Source organism: Triturus cristatus, chromosome 12 (genome assembly GCF_964204655.1).
Source record: "Triturus cristatus chromosome 12, aTriCri1.1, whole genome shotgun sequence".
Lineage (NCBI taxonomy): Eukaryota > Metazoa > Chordata > Amphibia > Caudata > Salamandridae > Triturus > Triturus cristatus.
In genome coordinates, this window is record NC_140595.1 from 615,975,995 (window position 1) to 615,993,041 (window position 17,047).

At 46.3% G+C, this 17,047-nt stretch overlaps 1 protein-coding gene across 2 annotated transcripts in view; it reads right to left on the reverse strand.

Annotated features, from left to right (window-relative positions):
• SPG7 (SPG7 matrix AAA peptidase subunit, paraplegin) overlaps positions 1–17,047 on the reverse strand; it is a 359,427-nt gene that overhangs the window by 161,887 nt on the left and 180,493 nt on the right. For both annotated transcript variants that reach the window (XM_085639919.1, XM_085639920.1), the window contains exons 8-9: positions 15,719–15,881; positions 13,888–14,061 (exon numbers count right to left, since the gene is read on the reverse strand). In XM_085639919.1, the coding sequence (XP_085496045.1) occupies positions 13,888–14,061; positions 15,719–15,881 (337 nt within the window). The remainder of the gene's footprint in view (positions 1–13,887; positions 14,062–15,718; positions 15,882–17,047) is intronic.

A 17,047-nucleotide genomic window follows, 5' to 3' on the forward strand; every position in this document is an offset into this window, starting at 1 on the left:
GAATCAGTGAGTGGGTATGTAGTTATTGGTGTTGGAGTGTCTATGGTTTTGAGAATGGCAGTCTGTAATTTAGAGTGGGTGTATCAAAGGTTATATTAGGATGTGAGAAGATGCATCAACTTATCACATGGATGATGTCATCAGTGATGTCATTTGAGATGTCATCAGTGATGTCACTGACCAGGTCGTGAGTGATGCAATATGTGACATCATCAGCAGCGCATTGCGGGCGCGCGAGTTATTGTTAGCTGAACTAACTATAACGGGGGAATTTCAATGGTTTTGTACGAGTGAAATGTCCAGCTAACTAGAACACCCCTGAAACCTATGATTTTTTCTGTGAATTTATAAGGTTTTTTAAATGCTAATTCCTAACTATAACATGCCTGAAACCTATGGTTTTTTAAGTGAATTTCAAAGCTTTTTTAAATGCTAGTTTCTAACTATGCCTACAGAGGTAGGACATGTGAAGAAAGAAGAAAAAACACACAGAAAGAAGAAAAAGAAATGCAGAAAGAAGCTACAGAAGTCCTCAAAGACAAAAAAAAGTGCAGGAAGAAGGAAGACGGGCAGAAAGAACAAACAGAGGAGCAGAAAGAATCCTTGTTGCAAAATCTTCCTGTACCCTCAACTTTTTCAGATGGGTACTGGTGGTAACTGACTCTGACTAACCAGTCCTAGAGCCAGTGCTATGCTAAAAGACACTTAGAATACAGTTAAAACACCTACATACACTAGGGAACACTATGCGTTGGGGTACCCCTGTTATTAGCAGGACCTCCTCTGTAAGCCCCTAGTATATAATAGGGCAGGGGTATTAAAACTACCTCTTAAAACGCGCCACAGGACGCGTTTGCACACTGGTGAAGGGGGGGGGGGGCTGAGCTGACGTATGCAAACACGCCCTATGGCCGTTTTAATATGGGGGATAAAGTCCCCTTGAATCCTGAGTGTCCCTTGGGTACAACTAGCCCATCAGGTATCTCTAGTTAGCACCACAGAGCTGCGTTGCAGAGAAAATGGGCACGGCCTGGACCACCTCTCTGCAACGCAGCACATTGGTGCTTACTGGAAGCACCTGGTGGACTAGTTGGCCCTCATGGGCCCTCAGGTTTGAAGGGGAATTATTTCCCCAACTTAAAACGCGCTACAGGACGTGTTTGCACACGTCACCTCAGGCCCCTTCCCCTACCTTCCCCACTGTGTAAACACGCCCTGTGGCCATTTTAAGCTGGGAGATTAACTCCCCTTGAATCCTGAGGGTCCCTAGGGGAAATTAGCCCACTAGGTGCGTCCAGTAAGCACCACTGGAGAGAGGTGTAAAAAGGGGCACAGCCTGCACCACCTCTCTGCAACGCAGCGCAGTGGCACTTACTGGAAGCACCTGGTGGGCTAGTTGGCCCCAGGGTCCCTTAGGATTGAAGTGGAATTATTTCCCCAACTTAAAACGCGCTACAGGATGTGTTTGCATACGTCACCTCAAGCCCTATCCCCTCCCTTCACCACTGTGTAAACCCGCCCTGTGGCCGTTCTAAGTTGAGAGATTAAGTCCCCTTGAATCCTAAGGGTCCCTAGGGTCAAACTACCCCACTAGGTACCTCCAGTAAGCGCCACAGAGCTGCGTTCCAGAGAAGTGTAAAAAGGGGCGTGGCCTCTTAACACCTGTCTGCAACGCAGCTCCCTGGCGCATACTGGAGATACCTGTTGGGCTAGTTGGCCCTCAGGGACCCTCAGTATTAAAAGAGTTAATCCCCCAACTAAAATCGCACCACGGGGCGAGTTTGCACAGTGGTGAAGGAAGGAGGCGTGGGCTGAAGTGACATGTCTGCAAACACACCCTGTGGCGCGGTTTAAGTTGAGGAATTAATTCCTCCTCAATCCTGAGGGTCCCTGGGGGCCAACTAGCCCACCAGGTACCTCCAGTATGCGCCAGAGAGCTGCCTTGCAGAGAGGTGTTCAGAGCCCACACGCCTTTTTACAACACTCTGCAACGCAGCTCCGTGGCGCTTACTGGAGGTACCTGGTGGGCTAGGTGGCCCCCAGGGACCCTACGGATTGAAGAGGAATTAATTCCTGAACTTAAAACGCGCCACAGGGCGTGTTTGCACACATATCAACTCAGGCCCCGCCCCCTCCCTTCACCACTGTGCAAACGCGCCCCGTGGCACGTTTTAAGTTGGGGGATACCCCACCTTGAATCCTGAGGGTCCCTGGGGTGAAACTACCCCACCAGCTACCTCCATTAAGCGCCACAGAGCTGCGTTGCAGAGAGGTGTAAAAAGGGGAGTGGCCTCAGAACACCTCTCTGCAACGCAGCCCCCTGGCGCATACTGGAGGTTCTTGGTGGGCTAGTTGGCCCCCAGGGACCCCCAGTATTCAGGGGGAATTTGTTCCCCATTCTTAAACGCGCCAGGGGGCGCATTTGCAGAGTGCTGAAACGAGGGGGCGTGGCCTCCAGCGCGATGCCAGTATTTTTTTTTTTTTTAAGAAGGGGGGCTGCGTAGCCCCCCTTCTTTTTCTCATTTTTTGGCCCTGGGGTCCCCATCCCCCAGGGCCTGTCCCCTATTTTTTTTTTTTTTTTTAAATGTAAAATTTGGGAAGGGGGCCGCGTGGCCCCCCTCCCGAGGGCTTAATCAGACCCCATCCACCCGGGGCATGATTTTTTTATTTTTTTTTGGGAGGAGGGCTCTGTTGCCCCCCCCCTCCTCTGGCCACTAAAGGCCCCGGGGACCCCATTCCATAGGGCCGGCCATTCTAATTTATTTATTTTTATATTTTTTTGGAGGGGGGGGAGAGGGGCCGCGTGGCCCCCCTCCCGGGCCAAAACTAGCCCCGGGGACCCCATCCCCCGTTGCTGGCTCTCTCTGTTGGGGGCCGTGGGGGGGGGGGTCCCCAATCCCCCTACAGTCCCTCCGGCTCCCCGCCTCCTGCGGGAGCCGGCATTGCTTTTCCACATGGGGAGCTGCTAACATGCATGCAGCTCCCCATGTGGAAAAGCAATTTGGTTTGAATTTTGAAAGAGAGAGCAGGTTTCCCTGCTCTCTCTTTCAAAATTCAAACCAAGTTTGCTATGGCAGGGTGGGAGCTGCAAGGCTCCCGCCCTGCCAAAGCAATCAGCAGTGTCCCGGGGTGGGCACCCCGGGACACTGCAGGAGCTGGCCCTGGGGGTGGCGGTCCCCAGGGTCATCATTGGCTCCGGGGGGGCCCCCACTCCCACCAATTTACAAAGCTCCGGGGAGATAGCGGTCCCCGGGGCGTCTGGGGGGGCATGCCCCCCCACACACAGAGTATTATTATTTTATTTATTTTTCTCCTTATAAACAGGCAGGCAACTGGGAGGCGGGTGGGACAGTGAGGTTCCACAGGCAGATACTGAATCCACCAGAAAAAGCGTTACCGAAGGGAAGTAACTTGTTCTTCTGATGGATACATCTGGCTGTGGATTCCTCACCTTTTGAATTGAATCCCCAAGCAGCCTCTCTCTCGGAGGAGGGTGCCTGCCTACCTATTCCCAAAAAATCATGCAGCACAGAACGTGCAAAGCGGACGTCCCTCCTCACCTCCGAGTCTAAGCAGAAGTGTGGATGGAGGCCCAAGTTGCTGACTTGCAGATGTCTATAACAGTGACACATCTAGCTAAAGCCGAAGAAGACGACTTAGCTCTGGCGGAATGAGCTCAAATACATTCAGGAGGCTCCTTCTTGTCCAAGGCGTAGCAGGATCTTGATACAGAGGATGATCCACATGGACAGTGTTCTCTTGTGGACAGCCTTGGCCTCAGTCGAAGAAAAGTTGGTTGTCCAAACTGAAGTCCTTAGTTCTATCCAGTTAGAAGTTAACCACCCCCTTAGGGTCCAGGCAGTGAAGTCTCTCCTCCTCCTCGGAAGGGGGTGATAGAAAGTGGGTAAAGTGATAGATTGTCCTAGGTTAAAAGGAGTGACCACCCTAGGCAGGAAAGCAGCTCTGGTCCCAAGAACCATCTTATCCGCATGAATGGAGGTAAAAGGAGGCTTAGAGCTAAGGGTCTTCAGCTCACTAATCCTCCTGGCAGAAGTAATTGCATTCAGTAAAACTGTCTCGAATGCTAGAAATGCCAATGGGCAACTGTGCACTGGTTCAAAGGGGGGCCCATCAGGAAAGTAAGGACTACATTCAAATCCCACTGAGGCATGATAAATGGAGTGGGAGGAAAATTGTTAATGAGACCCTTAACGAATGTCATGACTATGGTAGACTTAAACTAAGAGGGTTGGTCTGATAAGCAAAGAAAGGCTGACAAGTCAGACAAGCAGCCCTAAACAGTAGACACTGCACAATCTTGATGAGCCAGAAAAACTCAGAATATCAGACAGACGGTTCTGCAAAGGATCAATTGATCTCTCGCCACAACATTTGACAAACTTGGCCCACATACCAGAATAGACAGATTTGGTGGAGTGTCTTCTGGCTGATAAAATAACATCCACCACATCCTGTGGGAGAGGAGAAAGAACTCAGGTTCAATCTCCAGGCATGAAGGTGCAGGCTCTGGAGGTGGGGGTGTAGAACCTGCCCCTGTGACCGCGAGAGGTGGTCTTCCCTGAGAGGGAGACAGAGTGGAGGGTGCGATGAGAGGTAAAGGAGGTCTGTGTACCACACTCTTCTTGGCCAGTCCGGAGCTATCAATATGACTTGGGTCCGGTCTTGGGCAATCTTCCCCAAACTCGAGGTATCAAGGGTATGGGAGGAAACGTGTAAAGAAGCTGCAAGTCCCGGTCTAGCTAAAACGCGTCCCCCAACACTCCTCGCATCAGATACTGGAGACTGCAGAATGACGGGTGCTGTGCGCGTTCGCGTGAGAGACAAACAGTTACAACCGAGGAAAACCCGACATCTTGAAAATGTGATGGTCCACCTCTGGATGAAGAAGCCACTCGTGATCGCCCGAGAACGGCCAACTGAGACTGCCCGCACGAACATTCAGCACCCTGGACAGATGATTTGCAATCACACAAATTGGATGGTCCTGAGCCCAGGACAAGAGTCGTAGAGCCTCTCTGCAGGAATGATATGACCCTATTCCTCCCTGTTTGTTTATATAAAACATTGCGGTAGTGTTGTCCGTCAGGACCTACACTGACTTACCGCAAAGAGTGGGAGGAAAGACCTTGAGAGCCAAACGTATCGCCCGCAATTCCAGAAGATGGATGTGAAGCAATCTTTCCTCTGGAGACCAAAGGCCCTTGACCTCCAGATCCCCCAGATGAGCTCCCCACCCTAGAGTGGGGGGCATCCGTTATCACTGTGGTCACCGGAAGAGGAGGTTGAAACAGTTTCCCTTGAGACAGGTTGTCCGAAACACTCTACCACAACAGCTCTGCTGCAGTGTCTCTGGAGATTCTTACCACCTCCCTGAGATCTCTGTTGTGTCGAAACCTTTACCTGCGGAGGCACACTGAAGTGCCTTCATATACCAGCGTGCATGGCTGACCAACAGTATGCAGGGAGCGAACAGACCAAGCAGGCGTAAGACCTTCAGGACTGCAACAGCTGCTCCATTTTGAAAAATTGGAATCATAGCCTGGATGTCTAGAATCCTCTGAGGAGGCAGGAAAGCACAACTCACAGTAGTGTCCAGTACTGCCCCTATGAACAGGTAGCGTTGGGAGAGCACCAGGTGAGATTTGGGTACATTAATCGAAAAACCCAAGTCGAACAACAGCTGTGTTGCTACTTGCAGATGATGCAGCACCATCTCTGGCGACTTTGTTTTGAGCAGCCAGTCGTCCAGTTAGGGGAAAACAAGAATCCCCAATCTTCTGAGATGAGCCACTACCAACCCCTCACCTTCGTGCAGACACGTGGAGCAGATGTAAGACCGAACGGAAGGACCTCAAACTGGTAGTGTTGAGACTCCACCATAAAATTGGAGATACTTCCGATGCGACTTCAGGATGGAAATGTGAAAATAAGCATCCTGTAAATCGATCGACACCATCCAGTCTCCCTGCTGCAGCGCTAGAAGAACCGGAGCTAGGGTCAACATCTTGAATTTCTCCTGTTTGAGGCAAAAATTCAAGATCCTGAGATCTAGGATCGGTCTCAATTGCCCGTCCTTTTTGGGGATCAGGAAATACCGGGAGTAGCATCCCTGACCCCTTTCCTGCTCCGGAACAACCTCTAGCACACCTCTCTGTAGCAAAGACAGAACCTCTTGTTGCAGGAACAACAGATGGTCCTCCGAGCACAAGTCCGGGCATAGGGGGAAAGGAGGGGAAAAGTTCTGGAATGAAAAGGCGCATCCATAGGAGATCCAACACCCAGAGATCTGATGTAACTGATCCCCAATTTCGAAGAAAATGGGACACCCTAACTGCCACAGGACCAACATGCTCTAAGATAGAGGATCTATAGCTGCTTCCCTGCGGTACCAGTTGGGGGAACATGAGAGGAGGAGACTTGCTGGCGAGCTGAGCCTCACAGGCGACCTCTACCTTTCCCTCTGTATGATCTACACAGAGGATTCGCCTGTTGCTGCTGCTGCCGGGCCAGAAATGGAGTAGCCTTGCCACACCCTTGAAATCTACTGTAACCAAAGCATCTAGGTTGGGACTGCAGACCTAACAATCTAGCCGTTGCCCTACTGTCCTTAAAGCACTGCAGCGCTGAGTTGAGTTGAGAGCCATCAAAGGGCAAGTCCAAAAGGGTGGCCTGCGCATCCGGAGAAAAAACACTCCCCCTTACCCAGGTGTGCCTCCCAGTTGCCACTGAGGAACCCATCATTCTAGTTGTGCCAAGCCCAGCCTGAATGACCTGACGGGCCGCAGGTTGAATGTCTGACAGAACCTCCGCAAAATAGCCCTGGACGTCCTCTGGAAGCTTAGGGATCACCTCTTTAGCCGAATCCATCAAGGCCTGAATGTAGAGATCCAGTAGGCACGTTGCATTTGTCGATTGTATAGCCATACTGGCGGAGGAAAATACCTTCTTAGCAGATTGTTCCATCCTCTTAGGCTCCCTATCTCCAGGCGTGGATGGAAAAGAGCCAGAAGATTATTTTGTAGAGCATGACACCTGAACTACCAAGCTCTCAGGGGATGGATGTGCAAATAAGAAAGCTGGATACCCAGATGCTACTTTTTCCCGTCTTGCCACTGATCTGGACACAGCAGGGGCAGTCATAGGCTTCTGTCATAACTAGAAGATGGGCTCTGTCAAAGCCTCATTAAATGGGAGCAGAGGCTCTGTCACAAATGAAGGAGAGTGAAGAACCTCTGTCAGGGTGTTTGACTTGAAATCCGCAGGAGGCAACTGCAAGTTGGGGAGAGGATTTAACCTTACGGCTAGAGCGGTCGATTTCGAAGCTGGGGAACCGGGTTCGCGTCTCGGCACTGACGCTCAACATCCTGTGATTCTGGGAAAATCACTTAATCTCCCTGTGCCTAACAAAAATGAATGTGTCCTTCTGTAACGAAACTGGTGTCTATGTAAAGCGTTCTCAGGTCTAGTTTGCGCTATATAAAACTCTAAAACAATAAAGTAAAAAGTCCAGTAGATCCGTCGCCTTTCTTATGATTGAGTGGTAAGAAGAGACCTCCTGCGAAGGAAGGCCTTTAGGAGAAGAGAGTTCCCACTCTGGAGACGTATCTAGCCCACAAGCCTCCTGAAGTCCCTCAAACTCTTGCATGGGATCAATAATATCCCCCTCTTCAGCCTCTTCATTTTGCTCCTGGAATTCTTTCTCCACTAGAAGCCTCTGTGCCTCCCTACTTGATCTCAACTTGGGTAGCGGCGGCACCAGAAGCGGCACCGGCGACTTCGGGGCAGGCGTCGATGGAGGCTCTACAGGGATAGCTGAAGGTGCCGGGCAAGGCTGAGAAGTGCCGGACCAGAGCCCGACAAAGCAAAACCAAAGGGGATGATGGACGGAGTGTTGAACATTGCAAGCACTCACCCAGACCAGAGCTCGACGGCACAGGAAAATACTCCATTCTTCCATCCAGCGATTGCACCGGCGTGGAGTACCCCAGCGTCGGGAAAGGCCAACTTGGGGCCTTCGGCAAGAACAGCATGAAAGGTGCCTGTGCAAAATGAGGTGGTAACCCTCCCAGGTTGTAAGACAGCACTCCCATGGGGCCAATAGGCGCACCAGTAGGGTTAGCCGCCCTGGCGAACATGCCATACATCACATTTAAGAGATGCGAAAGACCCGTACCTGGAGCCAGAAAGGGTGGGTACGGATCTGGTACCGCCTGTTCAGGAACAGCTCAAGACTGTAAGACTGGCTCTGGGTGCGGCGCCGGAGGCGGAGTGCTCGGAGGCGAAGGCATCGGAGAGCCTCTCGGAGCCAGAGAGTGCGCCGGAGTCACCTAAGGCGAAGGTGAGACTTCACCCTTTCTGTGACGCCGTGGTGTTGGGGACCCCGACTACGACGACTTGTCCTTAGAACAACAACATCTGGAGCCATGACACCACTTCTTCTTGTGCTTCCTCAATGACTTCGAGGAGTGCGGAGTCGGTGACTTGGACTTCAATCTCATCCTTCTTTGGCCCCTCTTATCCTTCTTTGGCCCCTCTTCTGCTTCTTCGCCCTGGCTATAAACAACTTGGCCTCCCTCTCTTTGAGGGCCTTCGAATTCATTCGTCAGCATGACGAACATCCCTTGACGTTGTGGTCCGACGATACGCACCAAAAACAATCATCATAGGGGTCAGTGATGGACATATGACCCATGCATTCCCTGCAAGGCTTAAAACCAGATTTCTTCTGAGCAGCCATCGCATTGCTACAATTTCAGGAGAACCTGTAACAATGAAATACTCAGAAATGGACAGCCCTAGAAAAACCGTTACGCGTTGACGGTGCAGAAAAAAGGGAACTGACGTCCGCATGCCAACGAGGTTTTCTTATGGCTCCGATGACGTCCCGCAGGGTCGCGAGTGGAGCTGTTACACTGGGACATCCTCGTCGACGTGGGAGAGCTATGGAGTAAAGTTTCCATGGAATGGAGCACAAGGGGTAATTCAAAAGGTGAGGAATCCAAAGTCAGATGTATGCATCAGAATGAGAAGAGCAAAGCAATGTTTGTCCATGCCAAGTTTCTCCGAAAGAGGAGGCTTCTTTGCTTTTGTTACGTGTCAAGTTGTTCAGTAACACACAGCCCCCTTTGTTATGGTTGGTCTTTCCTTGCAGAGGCGCATTTGGTGCGCAAGCCTGACTCTAGACGAGGAGATAACATGACAGATTCATCCAGAACTATGTTGCAGTGCACATACCCTGTTTCGTAATTCAGATATAAACAAGCTACACATTACTTAACCCAAAATGCTTTTGATGTCCTTACGAAAATGGTGTTTCTGATTACTACACAAATTCAAATAAAAAGCAACAGAGGTAACGATTACCACCTATGGCTTTTGAAAAAAGAAACCTATACTCCACACAAACACCCCTTGTCATTCCCGCCAATACTAGGCCCGAGCGTGTACCACTGAGAGAGGGCCCGGTATGAGCCGACAATAGCCTCTCACCTAGAATGCAGGATGTTGATGCTCGCGTCACGGTACGTGCTGACTAAGCAGGGTATGCGCCTGATGAAACTCCACTTTTGCAGTGGCCACCATCTTCCGTTCAAGAGACTCAGCTCAGCAGTCAGCACCAGTCTCCGCACAGCCAGGTGAATCGTAGTCTTGCAGCAGTAAGAACATCTTTTGTGGTCACCAAAGTGCTCAATGTTTAAGCACTGGCCAATCTACTCAGCTACACCAGCAGTAGGCGGAGATTTTTTGCCACACTCTACGGTCCAAGCAGAGTGGCAAAAACTCAGAGACCTCCGCCAGCGGAGCAGTGTTTGCCAGCCAACCCTTTTGTCAACCACGAATCAGATTCAGAAATTTTGATTCTGCTGTTGGTATTCCAAATAAGTTCTTCCCTGGGGAACTGCAAAGACTTGTCAGTATGTTGCTCTATGATATGCAGATGATAGCCTCACATTTGAAATAATCTAGTAAGTTGCGATAAATGTTCTTTACAAGTGTCCTCATTGCTGTAGATGCGTCTTATTCTGAGTGCTTGGCTGTAGATGATGCAGAGTTTAGTGTGGTGTGAGTGACATGAAATACAGTTTAGATAAAAATGAGCATCTGTAGGCTTGTGGTACAGATCAGTTATAATTGTTTTGTTCATAAATGGTGAGAGGCACATTCAGAAAAGGGAGATGATGCTTCTGTTTAGTATTTCTGCTGGTGAATTTGATAGTAGGATGGGTAATGGGAACACAATTTACAAACAACTGTTTTATTTTCCTAATCACTTTAGGTTTGTCTAGATAAAACCACAGAACCCTTTTAATATCTAACGGGTGGAAAGCCTTCTGTACTTATGTTGATGGGTTAGAAAGAAAGTTGGCAAGGTAAGATAAAAATTAGACACAACTTTGGCTAAGAATGAAGGATGAGTTATTAAAACAACCCTATTGGCGTGACAAATCATAAACTGTTTTACTGCGGATAAAGCTTGTAACTCGATGACAATTTTAGCTGAGGTGACAGCAATTAAAAAGACAGTTTTGAGAGATGCTGCCATGTTGCTCAATGAATAGGCTCAAAATAAGCTCATCAATCTTGAAAGCACAAGTTTTGAACCCAATAGAGGAGATGTTGCTTTCACTGGTGGAAAAACCCTTTTCAGTTCTTCCACAAAATCTTTAATGACTGAAATCTTAAAAAATGAAACTTGCTGTGCTGACTTTCTATACGCCCTTATAGCAATCAGGTGAACTTTTGTAGAAGAGATTTGTAACTTCATTTGGCTAGATCCGGCAAATAAGGTAGCAGTACCTCTTCTTTCCATTTACATTTTAGTGCATAGCATGATCTTGTCAATGGACGTTTTGATTTTTTAAGAAATGTCTTTGCATTCCTGAGGAAGAATTAGATGTCCATACTGACTGACTTCAGGAGCCATACAGCCAAATTCAAGGACTGCAGACTTGCTTGTTGGACCTGGCCTTTTAGTTTGGTCAGTAGATCTAGTCTCCTGGGGTGTACGAGTGACAGATCTTGTAAGTCCATGTATCCCCACTACCTGTCTGAAGATATTAGTATCCGTTTAATCTTGGATTTGCCTAGTTTGACCATGACTAGAGGAATGAATGGAACTGGAGTTGAAGTGTCGACAAATTGGGTTGATCAGTTGATTAAAAGTGCATTGCCAACAGAGTTCTGCTCTGGTACCCTGGACGCGAAGTCTCAGCATTTTTTTTGTTTCTTGCCATGGGGAATAAATCTAATGTTAGGAATCCTAATTCTTAAAAATGTTTCATACGACTTTGTTGTTCAGGACCCATTTGTCATTTTTCTTGTGATGTCAACTGAGAAATTCGGCCTCTTGGTTCTTATTTCCTGGAACTGCTGTTAAAGACATCCGTCTGGCCAAGGCCTAATGCCACAACATTTGAACATAAGAGACAGCTGTCTTAATCTCATCCCCCCTCCCCCCCCCCTTGTTGATATGATGCAGGGCAATGGTGTTGTCTGGCTGAATCATGATGTTTTTTTAAATTCCAGATGGGGAAGAAAAGCCTTGGGGGGGAGGGGAGGAGAAGCCTTCAGCTAAGGCCTCAAATTGTCAGTCCAGTGAAGAGGGATCCACATTTTAACAGTAAGGCATCCATCACTATGATCTGTTTTGTTTTCTTTTGGAAGAACAGTACCTGCTCCCTCGCACTTGATTTTTTCTCCCTAGACCTCCCTCTGCGCAGATCTTTACCAGGAGATGGTAAGGAGACTGAGGCAGATTGAGAGACTGACATTTATCAGCTCTTCTTTTTCCTCTCCTGCCATCATATCTTCCAGCATTCCTCTTAATCTGATGCCCCCTCTTTTTTTTTAGGTTCATTTTGACATCCTCTTGGAGATGTCACATTCACAGACAGGCAAGTCACTTACAGCTTTTGTTCTAGCACATGAAGGGCACCTAGAAAAAAGAGGTGGAATTCTGACTGAAACATTCAATCAGTGGCTAATGCAAAATAATTCACTCAACAGAAGATGACAAAAAAATGTTGACTGAAGTAGAGAAAAATTAATTTCTGACAGAAAAACTTAAGCAAAAAAAAAAAAACTGGGTGTTTCTATAGCCTTTTCTCATGAGCCAGAAGAAATAACTGGATCTGAGACACAACTGTCAGTATAATGCATTTTGGGAAGGGGTGCCTTCCAGTCTCCGTTTTTCTGTGTTCAGTGTAAATGTAAGACTAGCAGGCTACCTTTTTACTTTCATGTTCTCCATAGAATAAGGTCTACTCTGTATTGGAATGCTGCAATGCAGATGTATGAGATAATCTGGAGAGTTATTTTGAACATTCATGAAAAAAGAAGGACAAAGACATTCTATGATGCTGCTTTCATGGAAAACAAACAAAAAGGTGTTCCAAGATCCGCCAAAGCAGCAGGGAATTTAATCAAACATTTGTGACTGTCAATGAAGACATTACAATGCAGATATGAACATAACCATGATGGAAAATTAGTAAATAACTATCTTTTTGATTCCCAAATTCATTTAGTTGCTCTCCCACCCAATCATACTGCCACAAATAAAACTGTCAAACCTAGCTCTTTGAACCTACATAAATATGCACTGAAAGTACCACAAGATTTTTATCCTATGGCCATTGACAACGTTCTGAGATGTTCCCATACCCACACCTCTGACATGTAGAAACAAGAGTCCAAACTACTTCCACTCATACCAAGTTATGTACAGTTCAGACTCACTTCACCTAGCATAGCACTGCTAACCACCTTCCATGACAAATCTTTCTCAAGTTGAAGAGCTAGCCCTGCTTTGTTTGTCTTTTTCTGTATGAATGCATGTATGTGGTGCTTGTATAGCCCAAACAGCAGAGAAGCACTACACATTTAAAAACACAGTAAACCAATGAATAGAGAGGTAGTTTGTTCCTGAAAGTGAAAATGGATTGTTATTTGGTCATGATGAAGCATTCTTTAAAGAGGTGTGCCTTCAGTTCTATCCTAAACTGGAGCAGGGTTGGAACACTGATGGATACAGGGATGATGTTCTAGGTGGTGTGTGCATAGAGTGACTGAAGAGTTTTTCAATATTATTTTTCTGGGAGGAATGGCTATGTCTACCTTGAGCATAAGCTTAATATCTAGAGTGAATCTGCATAACTTGAAAATGGGTGAAAGTTGGAGTTTGAATCAGTCTAGGTTCATGATTTGAGACAAGTTTAGTCTAGTTGTTTCTAGTTTCTGGAGAGTTGAAGGAATTCTATTTTGGTGGGGTCGCATTTTAGACGCATGTTGAACATCCAGGTGTGGATGAGATGCAGACATAGGTTGACACACTGGATGTCAGAAGCAGAGGAAATGTTTAAGTAGATTGGCGTGTAATTGGTGTACTGGTGAATTTTGGTAAAAGGTTGAAGGTAAAGGGGAATGATAGAACCATGGGGACCTCCCCAGGTGATACAAATATTCTGGGATCTGCAGGTGCCTATGTAAACAAACTGGTGTTTGTTGGATAGAAGGAAGAACCGTGAAGGAAGTTGTCAGTAAATCTAATTTGAGAATTCAGGGTGTAAATGAGGACAGACTGTCAGTGTCTAAAGTGATTAGCCCAGGATTATCAGAAGGCAGAGGTACTATCAGTCATCAGGGGTCTACTCTACCACTTCCTGCTCATGCTAATACCAACTACCTCTTTACTGCCCACCATTTATCTTGATCTTCATGTCCAGCAACACTCTCTTTATCTTGGTCTGCATTGACCATCACCCATCCATTCATTCATCCTGCTACACTCACACATTTAACAAGTGCTTTGATGTCTCTACCTGCTCAACATCAGAGATGAGGTGAAGACGTTTGGCATACACTTACCATCCATTTCCACCAGAAGTTGGTTTAGGGTCTGCTCTTCCTCTGTGTTGGAAAAGCCAGATACATTGGTGGAGCGTTTCTTCCCCACAGCATCAATTTCATCAATGTAAACGATGCACGGAGCCCGAGCTCTGGCTTCCTTGAAAAGGCTTCGTACACGAGCTGCTCCAAGACCTGACACAAGAGGAACAGGGACTTTACAACTGGCTTACCACCATGGAATACTTTAATAGGGTGATTGGGAAATGGAGTCTTAAACCAAGGCATTCCAAATTGTAAGAACTTGATGGAATGTTGCTGCCATCGCTTAGTCCCATAAGACAACGATAGGGGAAATTATATTCATTTACCTCAAATTACGAGGAAATTGAGAATTCAAACACTGGTACAGGTAACCACCAATAACAATAGGATAAGGTAAACCAACTCTAACACAGAGGCACAAACTACAAATAGCCCTAAAATAACATCACTATCAAATAACCATCGGCAACAAAGAATAAATCTGGGAGGATAGGTGGTGAACAGGTAACCCCAATGAAATAGTATTAGATCAAAAGACACTGCCACAGTTATCACTTATGCACTCAAACCCCCCTCCCCCCCCCCCCATATCACAAATTACATCGCCATATGGTTGCAGACATTGGGAGAGGCTAAAATAACATTAGGTTACTAGAAGGAAATCGACAGATAAATGCTTGTTCTAATGCTCAGTGCCAAGAGCTGAATCATTACAGATGTGCAGCTAACTAATGCCTACTGTAATGGTCCGAGATCCCGTCTGCAGACAATTTCCAACCAAACAAATGAAGTTCCGTACAGCCGATGTATTTGGTGTTTACCTAACCTCTGTGACGGAAACAATTTACTCCTTGCAGGATCATACCATGACACTGTAAGGGTAATATTGATTTTATTTAGTCTCTGCAGTATTTACGCAGTGCTTTGTTTTTTGTCAAACAGGATTTGCATTTCGCTTGTCCTGTATTTTTTGTGCATTTCTGTCTGCATGACAAATGTTTTATGTGAGTGCGAGAGTTCAGATCCTGTGGTGTTATAAATAGAAAGTTGATGACGAGATGAAGAGCATGTTTACTGGGGCCTCTCTGAAGCTATCCTGAGAAAGGTCGCTAGTTCCACAGAACTTCAAAAGTATTTTCAGTAAACCAACCTAACACCCTCAGTGGGAGTGCCACAGGTGGCAAGTAGACCATGGAACAAATAGTATTTCAGGTGAAATGCGAGTTTTCTACCAATTATGTAGCACTAGGTAACAAGGTAATTCCCTTAAGAGTCTGTAAACTGATTGGAAAGTATGTAGGACTGTAACGAGGGTGCAGGGTGAGTGCAAAAGAAAGAAGAAGAGGAAGGATACAACAGGAGGCACCTGCATGCACACTTTCATGATAGTCGAAAGGAAAAGGATAATATACATTTTCAGCATTATGTCTCTGTAACCACCAAAATCCGGTGAATGAAGTTTAGGTTGTAATGAAGCATTATAAAGAGATTCATACAGACATGAGATGTGATAATGATCTGAATCAATTGTAAATTATAAGTGTGAGATATAACTGGCTTCACCTGCTCAAGAGGATGTTATTAAGGTAGATAATAGTGTAAGCTAAGCTGATACTTTGACCCATTTAGTTTTAGTCACCTGGTAATGTTCAACAAACAAAAAAAAACAAAGAGAAGATGTGCACAATGGTTTATTTGCGAGTGCTGTGCACCTTATGTTTTAAGCCAAGATCAAAGAAACACAGAAGGAAAGAAATATTTTACTGGATGATGGTTTTAAGGCTGAAGCTCACCAACCATACCCTACCTCCAATCACTTCCACAAACTCTGATCCAGCCATAGCCAGGAATGGAACTTGTGCTTCAGTTGCCACTGCTTTCGCCAACAAGGTTTTTCCACAGCCTGGTGGCCCAAGAAGAAGGGATCCCTTAGGAACTTTTGCACCAAGCTGCAGGTAGCGCTCAGGGCTCTAAGTAAAATAAAATAAAAACTATTTATATTTTTGTTTCCAAACAATAAATTACCACTATTTGATCATGAAAGCCATTTACACCTTTAGTGTCAAAGTTACATATGCAAAAAAAGCACACATTACATGGGATAGTTTGTATATTCTAAACACAGTGCTGCTTTGTCTCGATACCAGAACGAAACTGGCATTTGACAAACACCACCAATGCAAACGCTCATTGTCACGTGAAGTGCATCCCAAACCTTACGTGTAGTGGCTTACAGCAAACCCTTCTCATCCACTTGTCTCTTGTTGTGTCATTTACATTTTACTTCTGCACACTACATGGGACAATGGGATAGTCCACTTCAGTCACTTACTAATGTCACTTAGGGTGATGGCATTCTGCTCTTTCACAAGGAGCACATCTGCACACAATGTAGTTTCCTTTATTGTCAGGCACTACTATGGCAGTGTATGCTTTCTAAGACCAAAACATATTTTTAGTTTTTATATTGGTGAAGGCCCAGCAGCTCCCTCACAAAAAGTATTTACACAAAAAAATGATAAAACAAGCCTTGACAAATTCAAAAGGCTGCGATCCAACACCAGATCTAATTGCTTTGCATTGTTTTATGATCAAGCAATGGTAACCCAATTGCTGCACCGGGCCAAACTTCAAGGTTTTAACATAAGTTATGAAATGTGGCATCAGTGAAAGACTGGAGCAGGTAAATGTGGAAAAAACATACTGAATTATAGGATTACAGGCACTACTTGGAAGATCTATCTCATTTTAGCAAGCGAAGGTGGTGGTAACAATTATTTTGCAAAAGAGCACAGAGAGCAAATGGCATTCAAATGGCATTACACATCAAATTCAGGAGATTGTGCAAGAGTACAAACTCAGAGCTACATATCCACAAACCATCCTCACGGAACAGGTCTTTAGTGATGTAAGCCCCTCAAAGCAGAGGCTCACTGAGAATTTGAAAACTAAAGGTGATAGCCACTTGGCTACTAAGCCTTACTCCCCCGGTGCTAAGCCCTTGTTTGGAATTTTGGGTTACTTTGCGCTGAAACATTTATACATTTTTTCACTGAAGGCATCTATACAAAATATGCCTCCCGTTATTTGGCAACATCCTGGGTAGTCTTATGGCACCTAGGGTCTGTAGATTTCT